The 21101-nt window shown below is 39.5% G+C and overlaps 1 protein-coding gene across 2 annotated transcripts in view; it reads right to left on the bottom strand.

Annotated features, from left to right (window-relative positions):
• Positions 1-413: 413 nt before the first annotated feature.
• MYOF (myoferlin) overlaps positions 414-21101 on the bottom strand; it is a 116988-nt gene continuing 96300 nt past the window's right edge. For both annotated transcript variants that reach the window (XM_081953910.1, XM_081953909.1), the window contains 13 exons: positions 20883-21038; positions 20236-20327; positions 19025-19195; positions 17188-17336; positions 10825-10964; positions 9875-9963; positions 9572-9667; positions 9064-9205; positions 6966-7065; positions 6659-6852; positions 5517-5626; positions 2077-2224; positions 414-1078 (listed from right to left, as the gene is read on the bottom strand). In XM_081953910.1, coding sequence (XP_081810036.1) covers positions 1034-1078; positions 2077-2224; positions 5517-5626; positions 6659-6852; positions 6966-7065; positions 9064-9205; positions 9572-9667; positions 9875-9963; positions 10825-10964; positions 17188-17336; positions 19025-19195; positions 20236-20327; positions 20883-21038 — 1632 coding nt within the window. In that variant the 3' untranslated portion in view covers positions 414-1033. The remainder of the gene's footprint in view (positions 1079-2076; positions 2225-5516; positions 5627-6658; positions 6853-6965; positions 7066-9063; positions 9206-9571; positions 9668-9874; positions 9964-10824; positions 10965-17187; positions 17337-19024; positions 19196-20235; positions 20328-20882; positions 21039-21101) is intronic.

Here is a 21101-nt window from a genome sequence, read left to right on the forward strand (position 1 = left end):
TCGGCAGGCAGTCGTGCTGTTCCCATGACCATGGAAAAGGTCTTTGGACAATTCTGGCTCCTCAGCTAAGAAAAGGAAATGAGTACTTCTCATTCTCTGCCGGTACAGCATGTGAAATTTATCAGTCCTTTACCTGGACCAATGTTGAGGCAGACGGGACCCAAGGGTCATGGCAGTTCTGACTCTGAGACTCTGAAGAGATTACTTTAGGGGAGGCATGTCCAACCTATGCTGACATAGGGCCAGTAACTCTCTCTCTCAGCCCATGATGTCAGCAACAAGCTGATCAGCCAATTCCTGTTGCAACCAAATATTCAATACTTTGAAAAAAGCGGGCTCTGCACTCAAGGGAAAATGATAGGAAATAAGAACAAATCTATATTTTGCTAAGCACAATAACCACAAAACTAAACTGAAAATTTGTTTGGCTTTATTTCATTGCTTTGTGTATAAGGCAGGACTGTAGCAAAATGAAACTTAGAGCTATTATTAGGACCTTTTATAGTATCCTACTCATGCCACTTGGGAACCATTTTATAGTCCTTTCTTTTGTAAAAATAAGTAGCATGTGTTCCCCCCACCCCACATAAAGTTAAGAGACACCATTTCAAACTGCTCATAATTAAAATAAACCTTTGAAGTTTCCACTTACCTGGAAGTCAGTTCCTGTGAAACTCAAAGGGACTTACTTGCCAGCAGACATGTATAGAATTACAGTGTAAATAGAGTACATATTTAAAAGGAAGGTAAAACTGAAAAAAATAATGAATGGTATATTGAGAAAAATGTTTAAGAACAAAAAAGACATCTCATTTTATAATCTTCTATCAAAGTCACAATTCAGAAATCATAGTCACTTTCGGCTGTTATTTCTCAAAACATCTTGGATAGCAGTTGAATTCACATAAAGGGTCTTTTTTCCTGGTACAAAACTCAGGAGATCAGAGACAGACATGTAATTTGAGGTGATTCAATTTGGCCCAAAGGTTGTATAACCTCGTTTCAAAGTCAATCTTTAAGAAAGATGTTTTCCTTAACCAGATGAAAAAGGATTCACAATCTTCATTGAAACGTAGTTCTACAAAAATAGAAAGAAGCCATAATGAATTCTTCACATTTAGACAGGCATGGTAGTTTTTAATTCACAAGTGTTCAACTAAAATCATTGCAAAATAGTTTAAAGGAAAAACAGGCATATTGTGTCAATCATCTCCTTCATACAGTATGTAGAGTCCTTTTTGTTTTGCAGTTTAGGTTCAAAAAGCTCTTGCTTTGGCACTTAAGAGCACTTAAGTTGCTTTCAGAGCAGTGTATATAGATATTGTGGCAAGGAAGTGATCTTTAATATGATCTTGACAATTCTTAGTAATTAGATTAATTACTGTTATAGTCTTTGACTTACGACTGGTAGTTTAGCCACTGTTCATAGTTACAATAGATCCCCCCAAAAGATACCTATAACCTGGTTCCAAAGCCCAATGGACACCCCCTCTAGGTCATGTGGATGTATTTCAGGGGCAAGTGGTCTGTATTTACAGTCATCCGCAGCTTCTTGTGGTCACATGATTGTGTTTACTTCTAATTTTCAGCAAAGACTCCCCATAGCAAACAATGGGTTTGCTTAACACCCATAGGAAAAAATGTTTGTAAAACTGGGTCATAAGTTGAGAATTATCAGTATAGTTTCACAGAATCGTAGACATTCTAATTAGTCTATTTACTATAAATCTAAATAGTCTAATTACTGTTAGCTCTAGGAAAAAGACTATGGCAAAAAAAACAAAACACCTGCAGGGATATGTCCAGGAAGTCTCTGAAAGAAGGACAATTGAACAAAAAACATATGTAATTTTGAACATGTGTTATTACCTAATTAAAGCAATTATGAATTGATTTAGATTTTAATCCATTTAACAATATTCATTTAGCTTAGCAAAATTGAAAACATTTAAGTTTCCATCAATGCCTATTGAAACCAAAAAGTAAGGTTTGTCTGTGGTCAAGTGCACATATGTATAACCTGATTATCAACATAATTAATTTGAACGTAAAAAGATACAAACAGAAAATACATACTGGCAAGGAATATAGGAAGATGGCTAGAAATAAAAAGAGAATCAGCAGGATGATGATGCCAATGAAGACCCACTTAAATCTCCGCCACACAATGAATTTCATGGTCTTGCATGGATTTGTGAACCAAAGGAAGGATGTGTCTGGTCGACTGTGGAAGGAAAAAAGATCCAGTTGGTGCATGGCTTTCATATCGTTGACTGTGTGTGCAGAAATCCTATCTTTAAGAATCTAGTATGAATTCTATGAATACTATTACTGTTGAAGATAAGAATGCTATAGATATTAATGGCATATAACAGTGATGGCTAACTTTTTACAGATCGTGTGCCCAAAGCGTGTGTGAACCCCCCCCAAATGCAATGCACGTATGGCCCCCATGCATGTGCCCCATACCCGTGCATGCACATGCAGTCCCCATGCTCCCCACTCTGCGCCCCTGCCCCCCGCACATGCACCTATTTGTCCCCACACATCATGGGCATATAATGTGTATTAAGAGGCACGGGCCATGGGATATTAACCATTGGAGAAGACTAAGCACATGCTTAGGGCCCCAGGCCCCAGGGGGCACCACAAAGTTGAGAAAGAAAAAAACCCCAATGAAAATTTGTACAGTATGTACAAAGGAGGGGGGGCACCAAGATTTGTCAATGTTTAGGGCACCAGTAAGCCTTAATCCACCACTGAGCTCAGGGACTCCTTGCTCAATGTTCCTAATTGAGATGGGCAATTCTGTCACTAAGAGATGTGGTTGCTAAGTGGGAAATAGGGTGTTCGCAAATGTGCTTTCTGGCTGGAAAGAGACAAGACCCCTCCGTTTTATAACCTTTGGCTTGTGTTTGCCTCCTAGCCACTCTTCTGTCCTTTGGAATGTTCAAATGTCAGTTTATTGCCTTGTACACATTGAAAGCAATGCAGTGACACCTCCCCCACCCAAGCTTTGGGTTGGGCGATGTGGGTGTACTTTGCAATCTATTTATAGTATTCTTGAAATCCCTTTTTCTCCAATCTCTCCATTCTATGGATAGATGTATGGGGGGAAAGCAAGGAATACCTATAGGTAATCTCTCTTTTACCTGACCTTTTCCTGCTACTGGTGTGATCACATTATTCTCAGTGTGTAGAAGAGCAAACAGCTTATCCTCTTGAAATCCCTCTCCAATCCCTCTCTTAACAGGAGGTTTGAAGGATCAGGCAGAGGAGAGACTATCTGCAGAAACTGCTCCCTTCCTTCCCATCGAAGAGCAGAGAGACAAAGAAATTTCAAGAGAGTAAGTTGTTTGCGTAGGATGCATTGGGCTGCATTGCGTCTGATGTGTCGAAGAGCAATCAGTTTACTCTCTTGTAATCCCCCTCCTCTTCAATCTCTCTCTGGAAGGTGTGGGGAGAAAGAGGTCAGATGCAGGACAACACATACTGACTATAATACCGATTATGTGACTGATGGATCCTGCAAAGTCATAAATGGTCATAAATGGGCTGTAAAGTTATTTTTAAGTACCACTATAACTTCAAAGGGTCACTGAATGAATGATCAGTAAGTGAGCACTACCTGCATATTTGTGTAAATGTTCAACTTTTCTAGTTTTTCTGTCTAAAAAGAGTGTTCATTTCTCTCCCTCTCATCTTCAAATGCCCACTGCTGTTTCTATTACAGTTCTTAAAAGTAAGGTTTGCACAACAAAGTGCTGGGAACAAATTCACTTGCAAATGAATTACAAATTCAGTTTCAAAAATATTTGTCTTGAAGGAAAGATTGGTGATTGGAGGAGAAGGAGCTGCAGGAAATGACTATCAAATGATCATCACTGTAATTTTTCAAGTTGCAGATAAGAAGTTGGGCAATACAGAAATGAATTCTAATGTCTCCATTAAAGTCAAAACTTTGGGCTAGCTAGACTATGCATTAAAGAAAAGGCCACTGGACAACTAAGAGCCAACTAAGCATGGGTTTTTACTGAAATGATTCTTGTTATAGAATAGAATATAGAATAGAATAGAATAGAATTCTTTATTGACCAAGTGTGATTGGACACACAAGGAATTTGTCTTCGGTGCATAAGCTCTCAGTGTTCATAAAAGCTATAAGTGATAAATCATGATCATAGTCATCATAAAAATACATTCATCATAAATCATGATACAACACTTAGTGGTAGTCATAGAATGCTAAGTAAGATTATGCAGAATATGGGTGATAGGTAGTCATAATAACATTCCTTCTCAGAAAGTCAAAGTCGCCTTGTCCCTGCACCTGGTCGGATGTGGATGGGAGGACTCTTCCTTCATGGTAATGGAGTCTCAAAGTCTTCTTTTGTGGGAGGTGTTACTTAGAACCCTGACATTATCGACATAAATCATACTAGAAACTAAATAAAATAATATAAATTGTAAAGATACAAGCAATGAAGTTATAGTCATAAGTAGAAAAGGAGTTAGGTAATAGGAAAGATGTGGAGAATAATAGTAATACAGCCTCACTAAATAGTTTGACAGTGCTGTGGGAATTAGTTGTTTAGCAGAGTGGTGGCATGGGGGAAAAGCTGTCCTTGTGTCTAGTTGTTCTGGTGTGCAGTGCCCTTTAGCGTCGTTTTGAGGGTAGAAGTTGAAACAATTTATGCCCAGGATATGAGAGGTCTGTAGATGTCTTGTTTGGTTGCAGATCCAAACCAGTCAGTTTTAGAGGTGCAGATGACAGACTCAATAATTTCTATGCAAACATTTCAGTTTCCATGGACTTGACATTTTCAAGGTATCCCCAATACTTTATACCCGTGATGGCGAACCTATGGCACGCGTGCCACAAGTGGCACACGGAGCCATTTGTCAGGGCACGCGAGGCGCTGCCCTGTCAGCTGGCCAGCGTGCATGTGCGCGCTGGCCAGCTGAGTTCACCTTTTCAAAAGCTATTTTTCGCCTTCCCCTGGCTCCAGAGGTTTTATAGGAGCCTGGGGAGGGCGAAAAGAGCCTCCCCCGCCCCCCGGAGGCTTCAGGGACCGTCCCTGAAGCCTTCAGAACGCTTAAAACCACCCTCCGAGCAAACCGGAAATGACTTCCGGTTTGCTCGGAGGGTGGCTTTAAGCGCTCTGAAGGCTTCAGGGAAGCCTCCGGACAGTCCCTGAAGCCTCCGGAGAGCCTCCGGGGGGTCGGGGGAGGCTCTTTTCGCCCTCCCCAGGCTCCTATAAAACACCTAGAGCCTGGGGAGGGCAAAAAAAACATGTAAAAATGGGGGGGTCGTGCGTTGTGCGCGCATGCGCACTGGGGGGTCGCGCATTGCATTATGGGTGCAGCACGCCCGCACTCGACCCCCTGCGCTCCCCCCACTTGTGGCACGCGAGCCACAAAAGGTTCGCCATCACTGCTTTATACCCTCATATAAACATGTTGGGAAGCCAATCTGCAAGATATTAACCCTAAAAACAAAATGAAAAATATCTTACTTTGGCATGTCTAGTCTGGGGTTCATATTAGGTTCATCTCTTCCTTTACCAGCTGGTCGTTCCTCAATATCTTTTTCACCAAGAATTTCCAGAGTCATTTCAACTTTACCCTTTAAATAAATAAAAATATTATCAAGAACTTCATAGTGCTGCAGCTTAATGATGCTTTATTCATGATGTTCAATGATACATGAACATATTTCAGTCTCATCCTGAAATGTGATTTAATGGAAAGTATCTCAACTTCAGCATCTTTAAAATGTGTGGGCTAGTTCCCAGAATTCCCCAACCAGATTCTCCCCAGGAAAATCCCCCAACTCATCAAGCAAAAATCACACTCAGATTTTGTGAATGTGGCATAAAGATATGCTTTGTATGCATTAGTTGCACTGATTTTCACTGCTTATTGGTATTTCTGGGAATTTATATTCATAATCAATTCAATGTCTACTACTTTAATATTTAGGGCAAGAAAGTTACTAAATAGCTTGTGGATTCTGTTCCTTCATCAGGGTCTATTGTGGAGGAGGTGAAGAAATGGCATGACTAGAAATGAGTGGATTCTATAAAGCAAAATCTAACGATGAGCTTATAGTTTGGAATTATAAATCTCAACACAAATAAAATGAAAATCCTATGGAAGATGCTCTCGGGTATAAAACTGTCATTTACTTAATTACTTACTAAATATTGTGTGCAGTACTTCCCTTCAAAAACAATTTAAATCTTTTGTGAGGAAGAAGGGTAGTTAAAGTTTGAGAAGCAAAATGAAAGTGTCTAGGACAACTCGTCTCAATCCTCTCACCATGGTTGACTGACCTCAACCGTTGGACAATTCAACACGGGATAACTCAAGAGAGAGACAAGTGAATTGTAGCAGCAGGTCTTGTCTTGCTTTAAGTTTGAACCCGAAGACTTCTAACTTGAGAAGGCTCAAACCTAACGCAAGACAAGGCCTACTGCAAATCACTTGTTCCTCTCTTGACTTATCCCGCATTGAATTGTCCCAAGGTGAGTTGGCTATGGCGAGTTGTCCTGTGGAGTATTAGCCATGGCACGTCAGCAGAGGTCAGTTGGCCATGGTGATTTCTTTCATTCCGAAATGAAAACCCAAGGATTAAGGAGTATTAACAGAACCTTACAGCCAGAATACGGGAACCATCTTTTTCAACGTAGCATGGCCACCATCCCCTCATGGATTTTTGTTCAAAGAGTGAAGCAATTTTAACATTCTTCATCAAGCTCATTGGCTTGTGCTCTGGAATCATGTCTAAATTGCACTTTTGTGAAACCTTTGCTGGCACCACTGTTCTGTGCAAATCAAGTTCAACAAAACCTAAAGTAAAAGCGAAAGGGCAGAGGAAGAGAATATCATTATTATCTCAAGATACTTTGGCACATAGAACTTCAGGGCATAATTTCCCCTATCCTGAAGTACTTCATACATACCCAGATAATCATCCAAAGAAAATTTATCATTATCCCATATCTGAATAAGCAGCTTGGGTGGAATTCGGAATTCGGAATTGTCAAGACTCCAGAAGTGTTCCTAAGAGCCAGAATCAAAACAGAAGGTGACTAAGCAAGGAATTTATAATGAATTTCCCTCCTCATCTTTTGCAAAAGGGCTCTTAGCATCATCCATCTACCACTTTCTATCAGCAGCATTGCAGTTCTGCCTGAAGAAAATCCACAGAGATTAAAAAGATCGATTAGCTTCCGTTCTTTTCATTACATTCCAAGGTAATGCGTACATTAGAAGCCAGTGATACTCTGACCACTGAAAGCTGGTTAAACACTTTGTATTCAAGGAACATGTGCATAAACTTGATTCAGTTAATCTTGTACAACTTATCTTTGGCAACTTATTTTTTCTGCTGTGAACGTGAGACAATGCTACATGATCCTGGGAAAAGATAGATCTGTTTTAAGGAGCTGCAGATAGGTGCCTCATGTGTGACTCTTTTTGCCTTCTAATTTAAGTGTGGAACTGTCCACTGTTGGGGATTAGTAGCAATTCCATGATTTGCACTTGGTAAATCACTAACAATCTATGTTGAACTGTGTTAAACTTTTAGCACACTATGTGGTCCCCATCCCTTGCATCAGTTAGTAGCCTGCCACATTTGGCAAAATTATGCAAAACAAGATAAGAATGAGGAGGAGGGGTCTTTTCTGTGATACCCTCCCCCCCAATCCCAATCTTTGTAGTTCTTAGAAAAGATTTTGAAGGTTCAATTGCTCTGACTCATTTTAAAATCTTTGATTGCATTTTACTGTCTTTTTATTTTGAATCGAATATAGTTTTTCATTGTCTTCAATATCTGATGGTGTATTTTGCATCCCTGAATTTCAATTTTTTTGTGAGAACTTTTGCCTCAAAATTTGAACTTTCCTTCTATTTTTATTGCTACAATAAAAAAGGAGAGGAAGTGTTTTTGTAGATACAGAATTAAATATTCTGTATGCTAGAAAAGTGTCCCACTGTCCCATTTTTGTTGGCAGAGGAGGCATCTTGCAGGCCCCATTGGCCTGATTATTCTGGCAAGCAGGGTTCAGGAGAAGGTCCTTCTCTGCCATTGCACTTGCCATGTGGAACATCTTGCACCCCCCCCCCCACCTCATTGTGAGGTAAATCTCAACACCCTTCTTCCTGCTCATCTGCAAGAGTCTAAAGAACTGGCTCTACTAGCTAGCTTGAGGTTCTAATGGGGAAACATCACAGTGGCTGATTAACAATAATCCCCCCCCCACTCCTGCCCCCCCCACAGGCTCCCCAACTTTAAATGGGTTGTGGTGTTTGGCTTGTTTTAAATTATGTATGTTTTTAGTGTATATATCTTTTATAATTGTAAGCAGCCCAGAGTTACCTTGTGGTAAGATGGGCGGCCAATTTTTTAAAATAAATAAATAAGGTGAGATGAGTGCTTGCTGCAGTCATAGGAAAGACTACCAACTGACAGGCATAATCCACACTGTCTTATATTTCTAGGTTATTATCTTGCACCATGTAATATCTGTCAAATGAGATATTACATGACAAGCATATTTAATTGTTTTTGTATTAAAAGAAAAATAGGTATGAAAGGTGAAAGCCTTTAGTGAAAAAAACAGCAAAGAGAAGAGCTGCGCTCCTTTCTTTTCTATTTCCTATTCAAAATTACCCTTCCCATATGGCATGGATGTCCAAACTTGGCAACTTTAAGACTTGTGGACTTCAACTCTCAGAATTCCCCAGCCGGCTCTGGCTGGGGAATTCTGAGAGTTGAAGTCCACAAGTCTTAAAGTTGCCAAGTTTGGACACACCTGCCATATGCCATCTCCTTGCTCTTCCATCCTTAGGGAAAAATATGAAGTCAGAATTCTTTTCTTCTATGGAGGAAGAAGTGGATGAGTAAACTGGAGAAGCAGGACAAGCTAAAAGTCCCTCATGGTTCTTCCTATGGATTTGTGTACCACGGTTTTCAGTTTCATTAAAACAAATACAAGCCTAGGTGCTGATTATCATGTGCATTAATGATTGCAGAGTTGTCCTTGGTGTCTATACCTTTTTGGAAACTGTGCAGAGTTGTTCCGCTGGAAAATAATCGAAAGGAAAAATAAATCTCCAGTTGAAATTCCCTTCCCCATCAAGGGACCTATAATGGACATCCGTTTTCTGTTTGTGCTCTTCATGGCCAGGCATCCACCTGTAAGACAGAAGCAAGCAGATAGGGCTGTGTAGTCCATGGAACTGACCAATCCAAACCTTGGCAACTTTAAGATGTGTGGACTTCAACTCCCAGTTGTCCATGGTAGTGGGGAAATTCTGGGAGCTGAAGTTTATACATCTGAAAGTTGTCAAGATTAATGGACTAATCTTTCTAACCTAAGAACACTGTATAACTGTGCATCCAAATTTGTAGTTTTTAATATAGACCAAATGATGGAATGTGAATATTGCATGATTATTCAATTCCAATACTTCTAACTGATTGCAAGTCTAAGTGACCAGGTTCCATAACACTAAACAATGCTTTCCTATTTTCAACAAGTTCTTCCAAAGTCATTGTTACCCTTTTATGTAGATGTCACTCATTTCTTCTCCTGTGATGCTTTTCTCATCCAGGATGACATCCTTGGTGTTCCAAATTATAACCCGTAGTTCGTATCTGTAATGCAAGTAATGGAAAGAATGAATATGGCTTAAAGTTCTTGTGTTTGCTTCCATCTGAATTCAGAGATGGTGACAAAGGGCAACGGAAGAGAACAGAATGCAAGGCAAACTTCTCGTTTATTTTGAAAGGATTTGAAAAGATCAATATTTTGGGGCCACGAAATACAGTAGCATGCTACAAACATCAGCCAATCTTACTCACTTTTTAGCCTTGCGAGGGGTGATGTTAAAAGGAGGACCTGGTGGGCCCAAGCTTTTGGGAAAAACATCCACCCACATTTGAAGCTTCCCCTGTATCAATAAAATAATGATCATGTCAGGTTTTATTTTAAATAAAGAAGAAAAGAAAACCTCTCTCTTAACCTATCAGTATTCTAATTTGATAACATGACCTGGATGCCACCCCGCTAAGAATTCACTCTGCATGCCCAGGTCATATTTGGCTGGATTGTGCCACCTAATTCTTTTATATTCAAAGGACAAGCTATGATTAAAACTACTGGGTTTTTCAAAAGCATTTTGCAATAGAGTGGGGAATAGAAGAACATTCACAGGACATACACAAAACAGCCTTTTAGACTGATAATAACATGTCATGATAATGCAGTGGGATTGCTTTGAAATTATTCTCACTCTAACTGTCAGAAGCATCCTTTACATGGTACTTCCCATAACAAACATCTGCTTATTATGATATATATGTACTATTTTTTATTGTCTGTGCATGATATTTCACCGTAAGAATTACTTTTTTAAAAAAAATAGTGTTACAAGGTGTATGCATATTACATGCCAATGCAGGTCCCCCTAGCTGGATGAAACAAAGTAATGATAATGCAACGTGTGGTATCAAGTGTCACATAGTTAGCTACATCAGAAAAATCATATGGTAGGAGACTATATTATGGATGTTTATTTAATTTCATTTACATGCTGTGTTTCATAAAGGGCTTTTCCTAGACATACCCCTGAATGATGATCATATCCCTATGATCATTAAAAAATGATCATATCCCTATAACATTACTGACAAAAGGAGGTTGCAAGAGTAGAAAAGTATCTAACTCTATTGTAGGAATCATTTTGTATCTAGCTATTTCACAGATTTGCATCTCATAAACAAAAAGAAAAGGGGAAAAATATTTGTTATACCTGAGAAATGTTGGGTTGGAAAGTACTGTACAGGGTTCTGGTTTCCACATGCTCAGGCACCAAGCCCTGAGTTCTGAGGATGTGAAGAGCCAGCCTTTCTTCTCCAGGACCCAGATGTTCGTGCAATATTTTGTTTACCTCTGAAATCAAGTGAAAGAAACAATGACAGTCACAATAAGCTCACTACAGAGCATTGAAAGTAGACATTCCCATCTGCTGTCAACCTTTCTAAATAGACCAGACAGGAAACATGATTAGGTGAAATAATTCTACTTTATTCTAAGGGTACATTTACAGAATCTTGCAAATCTGAAAGTACAAATCTCCTGCTACCTCCTTAAATGCCTGGAAAGCTAGGGAGGGCCTCTTTTGGGTCTCTTTCTCCACCCATTATACAGCTCTCTGAGCTTGCTTGTTTTCTTACAGACATTACATTACTCAAACTAGGTAATATCATCAATGCTATTAAGGAGTGGGGTTTCATCGATGCTAGGAAAAAGTGTGATTTGCTCTCAGTTTATATTCTAGTGGCTTGTCTTATCAGTGTTGGTGAATCTCTTTTAGAGATTCTTTGGTTGGGCTGTTTACTGTTGACTTCTTTGGCAGTTTCTTGACTGGAGTATTGTTTACTTGATTGTTGGTCTGATGTTAATCTTGAAGTTAATCTGTGTTGATCTGGGTGTTGATTGCTGATGGAGAGGATTGCTTGGGTCTTTGTGTTCCTTTTTGGGGGGGCTTGTTGATTGTCTCTTTTGTATATACAGATGTTAATGCCTATGTGCCTATTGATGGCTAATTTGTCAGAGTGCCAGGCCTCTTGAAACTTCCTGGTGTTTTTGGACTTGGCTTGCTCTAGGATGGTCACATTTTCCCAATTGAAACTATGGTTAAGTCTGTCTATACGTTTTGAAATTAAAGAGTTTTCACAGCTGGCAGGTCCAAATTAGAAACGAACACCCCAGGGCAGAGACAGGTATTAACAATCTAGTGCAGTGTTTCTCAAACTTGGCGACTTTAAGTCCTGTGGACTTCAACTCCCAGAATCCCCCAGCCAGCATAGCTGGCTGGGGAATTCTGGGAGTTGAAGTCCACAGGACTTAAAGTCGCCAAGTTTGAGAAACACTGATCTAGTGCTTAAGGAAATAGAACATGTATGCATGTGTGTTATCATTTCCAAACCTGAAGGGAGGGTGAGAAAATGAAGCTTGGTGGCTTGTGAAAAAAAAAAAAGGCTTCCTGAAATACCTATGATTGTTTGGCATGAGCAAGCATGAAGGTCTGATTGCAGTATGAATGTGAGTATGTGTCCCCCATGCCCCAGGGAGTGATAAGTGAATGGATCCAGAGATCCACGTGATTGCCTGTGTGAATTTCCCCCTCCCCCCCCCCCACTCTTCCTTCTGGGTCATTCTTTGGAGGGAAGCAGGAAAAGCTGGGAGAATGAGTGTCTGCTCATTTTTACCATGAGTGTGTGTATGAAACGCCCCAGTGATACCTGTGAATGCCTCTAAAAGCAGTTGGTCAATGGAACGGCTTGCCTCCAGGGGTTGTGAATGGCCCAACACTGGAGGTCTTTGAGAGGATGTTGAATGGTTATTTGTCTGAAATGGTATAGGGTTTCCTGCCTAGGCAGGGGGGTTGGACTAGAGGACCTCCAGGGTCCCTTCCAGCTCTACTATTATATTGTATTGTATTGTATTGCAGATTGTTCCAGAGAAAAAAAGCATAACTGCATGAAATGTTACAATCTTTTTTGTTCCAAATTTTTGTTTAAATGTACACGGAGGTATTTTGCTAATTAATTTATGGCAGCTATTGGGGAACCTTTATTTGGGTTCGTCCGTCTGTGTCTGCCGCTACTTAAAGTTTTTTATTTGATTTATTATTTTTTTCTTTTTCTGCCCTTGCCACAGTTGAAATGATTAATGAGATTTGAGCATTCCATTTGTGGTTTGCGTGACTTGTCAGCTAATTCTTTTGATGTTTTTTAAGATAAAAAGACTCCGTTTTAAAATGTTTTGCCATTATTTTTTTTAGGCAGTTGTTGAATTAATGACCTTGGGTTTGTTGTAGAAATTGGACCGATTTAATTAATATTATTTTTCCTATTCCAAAATCTGATTTTTAATTTTGTTTTCAGAATAACTTCTTTCTTCAGTGTGCTTTAACTGACTATGTGGTCTGTATTTCATATCATTTGCCTGAAGTTCTTTGGCTTGCGTGTTTAAGGACTTCTTTTCCTACCTCGCAATACCATTGTTCTTGAAACACTAAAAATTGTTCTTGCAACACTATTTTAACTTTTCACATCTTTTTTAACAAGCTTTTTAACTATATTTCTGACTTTCATTATGTGTGTCAACTTATTTTTAATTTTCTAGGTAATTTTTTTAACTATGTTTTTTCTTCAGATTTTTTTTGATAATTTTTTCATCAAAATGCCTGGGGACTGGCACAAGTTTGCCATATGCCACTCAACCAGGTCAAGCAAATTGTTTCATCTTGCCCCCAGTGTTTTGGGGCATCCCCCTCTGGGAAAACGGAACTTAATCCCCATGATTTGGCCTTTAATCACTATGGCAAATGGATGTCACCTATGTTTCTTTTTTGGCTCCTTAGAAGTCAATTCATTTATCTATTTTTTTTTGGCCACATTTTATTGAGAAGAAACAGCTACTCATGTTTTTTTTTTCTCACCTTTTTTCAGCCTTTACTGCCTTGGGCAAACTTTTCTTTTTAAAGACTGATAATGGCCTGGCCTATTTTTCATTGGCCTTTTTGTAATCTTGTACTAATTGGAACATTGTTTTAATTTTTGGGGGTTTTTTTCCCTTACAATTCCACAGGTTAAGCCATTGTGGAACGTGTTAATTGGTCCTTTAAGGACTGTTTTCTCAAACAAATAAAAAAGGAGGGATTTTGGGTACCTAACAATTTGGTGTACCCCAATTTGGCTAATTTGGCATAGGTAATATAATAGATTTAAAAAGTTTGTTTGCCTCCCCCGCAAGGGGGACGAGGACATGCTGTGCTTGCTTCTACAGATCTTTGTGGATTCTAGCATGTGATGCTTGTCCAGCCAAAAATATTGTCGTACCAGTTCCCAAATCCAGTTCCAGAGATGACCAAGATGACTTTACAGACAGCACAGTGGCCAATACGATGTTGCCAAAACAGCTGTCCAGTGTTGTGAAAAACCAAAAACCACCAAAGCAGTGCTGAAACAACGACACATGGAACTAATGCGCTGCCATTTTTGCCAATTCCCTAGTCATCATTTGTTTATGTTTACTTGTTCTGTCATCTCACCCAAAAACTCTTTTGAACAGTGACTGAAGTAAAAATCTATGGGTGCAACTAACATCACACACACTGATCTGAACTGTACATGAAACATTTGCTTTCTACATGTTTGGATCCTGTTTGAATCTTGCCTGCAGTAATTCAACACTTCATTGGTTCGAACTATAAGACTATCTTTTATTGGGGATTAATTGCTTATGATCCTCGCCCTGATGGCAATCTGGACTGCAAAACACAATCGAAATGTGTCGGCCGCCAAGATCAACCAACCACCACCTCCACTGATGTTGATGCCGCGGATTGCCACCGCTCCAGTTAATGGGACCACGTCTCTCACCTGCATCCTTACCATGAGTGACCCTGGACCAATTATTTTAACGTGGGCCCGGAAAGGCAAGGAGGAACATCAGCTGTCCAACTCTTCTACCATCACAATTACCTCTCGTGTCAACCCTACCTCATCCATGCTGACCTTTCATCACGCCCAACTCTCAGACTCTGGTGTTTACCGGTGCCGGCTCCTTCGTACCTGCCTTCCCACTCGCCAAGTCATTTCTTCACTTGACGCTTTTCTTAAAGTTTCTCACCTGCCAAGACGAAAGCGAGCAACCACCCTTTCTCAGGATTGTGCGGAATGCATCCAGACCACAAAATCAGGCACTCGCACTTGTCAGACATTAATCTACCACACACTGAAGCCAGACTGTACAAAAGACCTAGACTCTTGCACCCGAAACAACACTGTGTATGCCCGCTGCACCACTTCGTCAGAAACTCAGTGTTATCACCCGCACGCCCTGGGCCCTGTTTCACATATACGGGTATAAAGGGGGTAGTTGGCATCCAAATGCCAAATTTCAAGTACTCTCAACTCTCTTTTCGCTTGCCCAACAACGATCAGGGTATATTGCTCACAATACCTCCCGGAATCGCCCCTCAAATAACCAAAAGGGCTCAGTTTCTGTTTGTTTTGACGCTTGCACAGCCATAACTAAGGGGCAGGGTGATGGGGCTATGTGGGTCACCTGTGGCTCCTTTTCATGGGAGCAATCATACTTAACTGTACAAAAATACTCTTCGCAAGGTGCAATCCACTGGGCACGCTAGTCTTCAAGAGGCTTATAACTATTGGTACACAGGCCCGATTGGAACCATCCAATCTGGCCCTGAGGGTTTTAACTTTACCTTAGGCCTGGCTGCCACCATGTGTTCCACCGGCCACTGTAACACTGTTTGTTTATCAGCCCCTACCACGCACTCCCCTTCAACCCATTATTATGGATTTGGCCTTGGTATTGATGCAACTGGAAAGATGATGATTGGCCCCCCGAGCGCATTATCAATTATTATGACCCTGCTACATGGGCCCAAGATGGCACTTGGGGCTATCGCACACCCATTTATATGCTTAATCGCATCATAAGACTCCAAGCAGTGGTAGAAATCATTACCAACAAAACAGCTCTTGCCTTAAAACAACTCGCCAAAGAAAGTGCTCTTTCCCGCACATACATTATGCAGAATCGTCTTGCCTTAGACTATTTATTAGCCAAAGAAGGGGGAGTATGTGGAAAGTTTAATCTATCCAATTGTTGCATCCAGATAGACAACAGTGGAAAAGTAATTGAACAAATAACATCGGATATGGTAAGAATTGCCCATGTTCCCATCCAGACATGGTCTGGGTTAGATTTCAGAGATATGTTTGGTTCATGGTTCCCCAAATTGCCTGGCCTTCAGGCCATTGTTGCACTCATTGGTATGATTGCTTTAGGATGTATTGTATTGTCTTGTGTCTTACCAATTTTTGTAAAAACTATTTCCATAATCTATCACTGATTGCTGAAAAGCATGCTGTCGCTCAGGTGAATGCATTATGGCACAACAAGGGATATTCCTTGATACCTCAGGATGAATCTATCCAAAGCGAGCTCCTGGATGCCTTTAAAGGCAGCGAGGAAGAAATAGACAATGATATCATCACCATTAACTATGATAAAAAACCTCCCATCACCCTCAGTAGTGATGAGGTGACCATTTCAACATGTTCCACTTTCCAGCAACAAGTCTAAATATTCTGCCTTTTAAAACAAAAAACAGAGGAGATGTTGCAGTAGTATCTGATCCACCATTAAGGACTAAACAAAAGAACATGTGCTCAGAAGAACTATCTCTGGTAATTTTCCACTACGTGCAGGCCTCTGGAAGGAGGCTGAACCACTTTAGGAGGAAAACAAAGGAGACAAAAGGATCTCATCAATACAATGCCAGGATGAGCAGCCAAATGTAATCATGACCAAATATGGTAATGTTAAACCTAGTACAGGAAGCATGACCAAATATGGTAGTAAACCTAGCACAGGAAGCATGACCAAATATGGTAATGTTAAACCTATTACAGGAAGCATGACCAAATATGGTAGTAAATCTATTACAGGAAGTATGACCAAATATGGTGCTGTTAAACCTATTACAGGAAGTGTGACCAAATATGGTAGTGTTAAACCTATGTATGTACCCTTTACTCCGCCCTTCATTGTTTACCAATAAAAGAAGTCCCCAAAGGCATCTCTGGGTGCGGCTTCATCCCGAGGAACCCTGCGTGGTGTGTCTTTACTCTCCATCTCATGAAATCGCCCCCCGGAGAAGGCCTCTGGCCCAACCGGGAAGATTGAGCCCCGGTTTCCCACACACAACCTCTTATGTATGGATAGTTGCTTATCAATGTCTTTGTTTAGCAACTTTCTTTAGCAAGGAAGATAAAGCAGAAATGGCTAACTTGATTGTTCTACTCAAAGAGAAGAATATATTTATGTTTTTTATTTGGATATCACTTCTGGATTTTGTGCCTCTGATGAAAAAAGAGAGAAACTTTGATTTTGGTTATACGAACACTTCACTTAACAGCCAAATTGCTGGTCTCATTTGTGATTGCTAAACAAGGACTACCCATAAATGCAACCCCATGGTCTATATTAATACAGTTAAAAGCATAATGGAGATAAATGGAAATTTGACAAATATGAATCAGTAACACTCTGTTAATAGACAAGGATTTACCAAAGTCTTCCAAAGTATAGTCCCTTCCTCCATAACTAATTCTTTTTCCATTTTCAGAAAGGACTGGAGTACGATGGCCTTTAACTCTGGCAAGGTTTTGCAAAAGTTGTGTTGGCTTTAATTGATCCCTCCAAGTATTGATACCTGATCTTTATAGAAAACAAAACACATTTTGGAATAAATGCATTATAGCCTCGGTCATATTGTATATACTTTGATTATTCTTAGATGTGATTGTTGTAAAATTCCATTCCTTGCAAAAAAAAGGTAGATAGGTAGAAAGGTAGGTAGAAAGAAAGAAAGAAAAGAAAGAAAAGCAGTACCATCAAAATGACAATTAAGGTTTTTTTTTAAAATCCTCCTAAAAACTGTTTTAGTTTGTTTTAATTTCATTTTCCAGATACTTAGAGAAGGAATTATTAAAAACATTTCCCATGATTTCAACAAGGGAGCTTTTCTAAATGACACTCCAAAGGAGTTTATAAGTGAAATTAACTGTAAAACACTGTTTGAGTTTACAGAATTGTGGTGTAAACATTTAGCTGTAGGAAAGAATTATAGGAAAAGTCATTTCAGGAAGAAGTGGATTTTTGGGGGTGCGATTGTATGGTCGTGTATTTATTTGTTCCCACCCGAGGTCACATGGAAAGATATTATATAAACTTGCTCAAGACAATGACATTATAAGATAACTTTGAAAAGCGAGTTCTCAGATCTGGACAGGGTCATTTTAGTGTCACGGGAAAAGCAAAAGAAAGATTGGGCTTGGAAACTGAGTTTGGAGTTGCAGAGAAGAACATTCCAGAAAAAAATCCCTCCCAGTGCATTCCTGTGGATGAAGCATTTGCAAAGAACTTTGGAACATTGCTGGTCAGCTCTCCTAATATCACTTCCATCCGATGCATAGCAGAGTATATGCAGTTCCGTCTAGGTTTCCCAGTAAATATAGGTAGTCCTTGACTTACAAGTTTGTTTAGTGACCATTCAAAGTGACAATGGCAATAAAAATGTGATTTATGACCGTTATTCACACTTACAACAGTTGCAGCATGTGAAGGCATGTGATCAAAATTCAGATTTTTGGCAACTGGTTCATATTTATTTATTGTGGTTGTAGGGTCCCAAGGTCGTAGCATCAACTTTCTTTAACAAAGTCAATGAGGAATCCAGATTCACTTAACTACCAGGTTTCTAACTTTAACAACTGCAGTGATTTACTTAACAACTGTGGCAAGAAAGATCATTAAATGGGGCAAAACTCACTTAACAAATGTCTCACTTAGCAACATAGATTTTGGGCTCAATGGTGGTCATAAGTCGAGAACTACCTGTAACATACATAGAGACACATAAATGCAACACGACAACAGAAAGACACATAGAAATGAAAGATGCTACACTGTTTTGACAAAGAAAATGAGGACACTACTGGAATCCAAAAGAAGTTGGAAAGAATTCCAGAAGTTGCATTCTTTCCATATTTTGTTATAGTTTAAAAGAAATAAGTGCAATTAAAATCATGCTGCAGAACTTAAAAAAATGGAAAGAAAAAGATTACCAACCCACTCCTATTTATTGAATAATTGACTAATTAGTATGCCAGTCAATCACATTCTAGGTGGCTTTTGCCATAGGACAGGGGTGTCCAAACTTGGCAACTTTAAGACTTGTGGACTTCAACTCCCAGAATTCCCCAGCCAGCTGGCTGGAGAATTCTAAGAGTTGGAATTCACAAGTCTTAAAGTTGCCAAGTTTGGACACCCCTGCCATAGGATTAAGCCCAGAATTTGATTTTAGCAGGATCCATGGAGAACTAATTGGGATAGGAAAGACTTACATGCAGTGTTGTTGTGGTATCCCACAATGAGATCCAAAGCGGGAGAGGAATCTGTTTTCCAGATCGATTGTAGTTTCACCAACTTTTTCATCTCGAGTCATAAGATCATAGTCATAGACGGAAATTTTCAAATCCTTCTCTTGAGGCAGGAAGCAGCTCAGTTCATACATTCTAATTGCAGAAATAGCAAGTAAAGTTCAATTCTAGAAAAGTGATTATTAAAAAGATGAACAAAGCTAAAATATGACTAGCACTGCTCACTCAACGGAGTAGTTTGAAGCGCTGTTATTTAAAACAAGAGAGTAATATTGATGGTGTACCGGTACTTGAAAGGAAAGATTCATTCTACATATTGTCCAAAGGCAGGACAAGAACTGAAGTTTTACAGAGAAGATCCAAACTCAGAAAGAGGAGGAATTTCCTGATCATGAGAGTTATTAAGCAATAAAAACTGTTTGCTTCTTGGAGATCCCGATCTTGCACCACTGGACATTTATAAGCAAAGGTTGAAGTGCCATCTGTCTGGAAAATTGTAAGAACCTCTGACTTAGGAAAGGGATTGGATTAGTGGCCCCCAACCTTTTGGGCACCGGGGACAGGTTCCGTGGAGAGAGGGTTTTCCACAGACAGGAAGAGACATGGTTTTGTGTGTTGCCTACATGGGGCTTCACTTGTTTGCGTGGGCCAGTTTCCTGCATGCCACGGTCCGGTGCCAATCCATAGACTGAGGGTTTATGATTCTACGAAAACTATTTTTAAGTTATCAGAATGTGCAGATACGCCTGATTTGTAAGGAAAATATCATTCTATTAAATCGATTAAATTTTTCTTTGTTTTCCAAAATCTTTCTTTAAATGTACTTCCACATTATCTGTTTCAGAGTATCTCTGCCGGTATTAGAAGGACACTTAAGACAAGGGAACTTTTTCTCATTTGGGAACTATTCTATTCTATCACAATTATTCTCTGAGTTTTAATCCAACTAAGGATCTTCTCTAGATAAAATCAACAGAAATGGCAGGGGGGAAAAACAGAAAACCATATCACATCCCACCCCTCTTTCTCACCCATACCTATTTTTTCAAATATGAAAATAAATGCACAATTACCGGTATTTCTTTTACTATTTTAATACAGTAGAAAGATCCCAAGCTGGTATCCTGCGCACAAATTCTAATTACAAGGGAAAGGGGAACATTTTAATTACCTACCTGCCAAAAATTGGATTCAGTGTATTGGGAATGTAATGATCTCTATCCTCAATAATTTTTTTGCCTAAGCTGAGCTTAATGTAAGGATCACACTATTTGGAAACAAATAAACAAAGAAGTTGTTAATGTTAATAATATTAAAAAATATGTTAACATTCATTGCCAGACTGATCAAAAATACATTATAAATGTTAAATTCACAGCTGTTTGGGTCACAGAAAAAAATTAAATTTCCAAAAATTTCAATGGGAAAGGCAGCTGTGTTTCCAAAGTCTTTCAATTAATTGCTAGGAATTTACTTATGTTGCATTTAATTATTCCATTAGGGCATTAAATACAGAAGCTTTAACTTATTCATTCCTCCATACCACTATGAAACAGATCAAGATGAAGGCCGTTTTACAGATACCTTTAGTGAAACTCATTTCTTTAGGAACACTTCAAATCACTGTATATTTATTCATTCTTGTCAATTACTTTCCAACGCCTTATTTAGATTTAATGCACCACAATGCTATAATCCAGTGATGCTGGATCCAGAAATGCTGACTGAGGAATTCTGGGAGTTGAAGTCCAGACAACTGAACCTTCCTGAGACTGAGAAACATTGCTCTAATTTGTACTATTGGTTGGAGATATTAACTTACCAGTCCATTATTATCCTTAGGTTGGAGCTCTAAGGCTCGTACTACATAAATCCGTACAATACACTCCTGAGGCCCACTGTCTGGTAACTCACAAAACTGTCGAGGAGGAGGTGGTACGGTTGGATCATCTGGTAATGTGTAGATCCGGAAAGAGCCCTAATAAATCACACGAATACTAGTAAATAAGCCGAAACAAGCCTTATTACAGTCAAGGAAGGT

This window comes from Natrix helvetica (assembly GCF_964273705.1).
Source record: "Natrix helvetica genome assembly, chromosome: 5".
In the NCBI taxonomy this organism is placed as follows: domain Eukaryota; kingdom Metazoa; phylum Chordata; class Lepidosauria; order Squamata; family Natricidae; genus Natrix; species Natrix helvetica.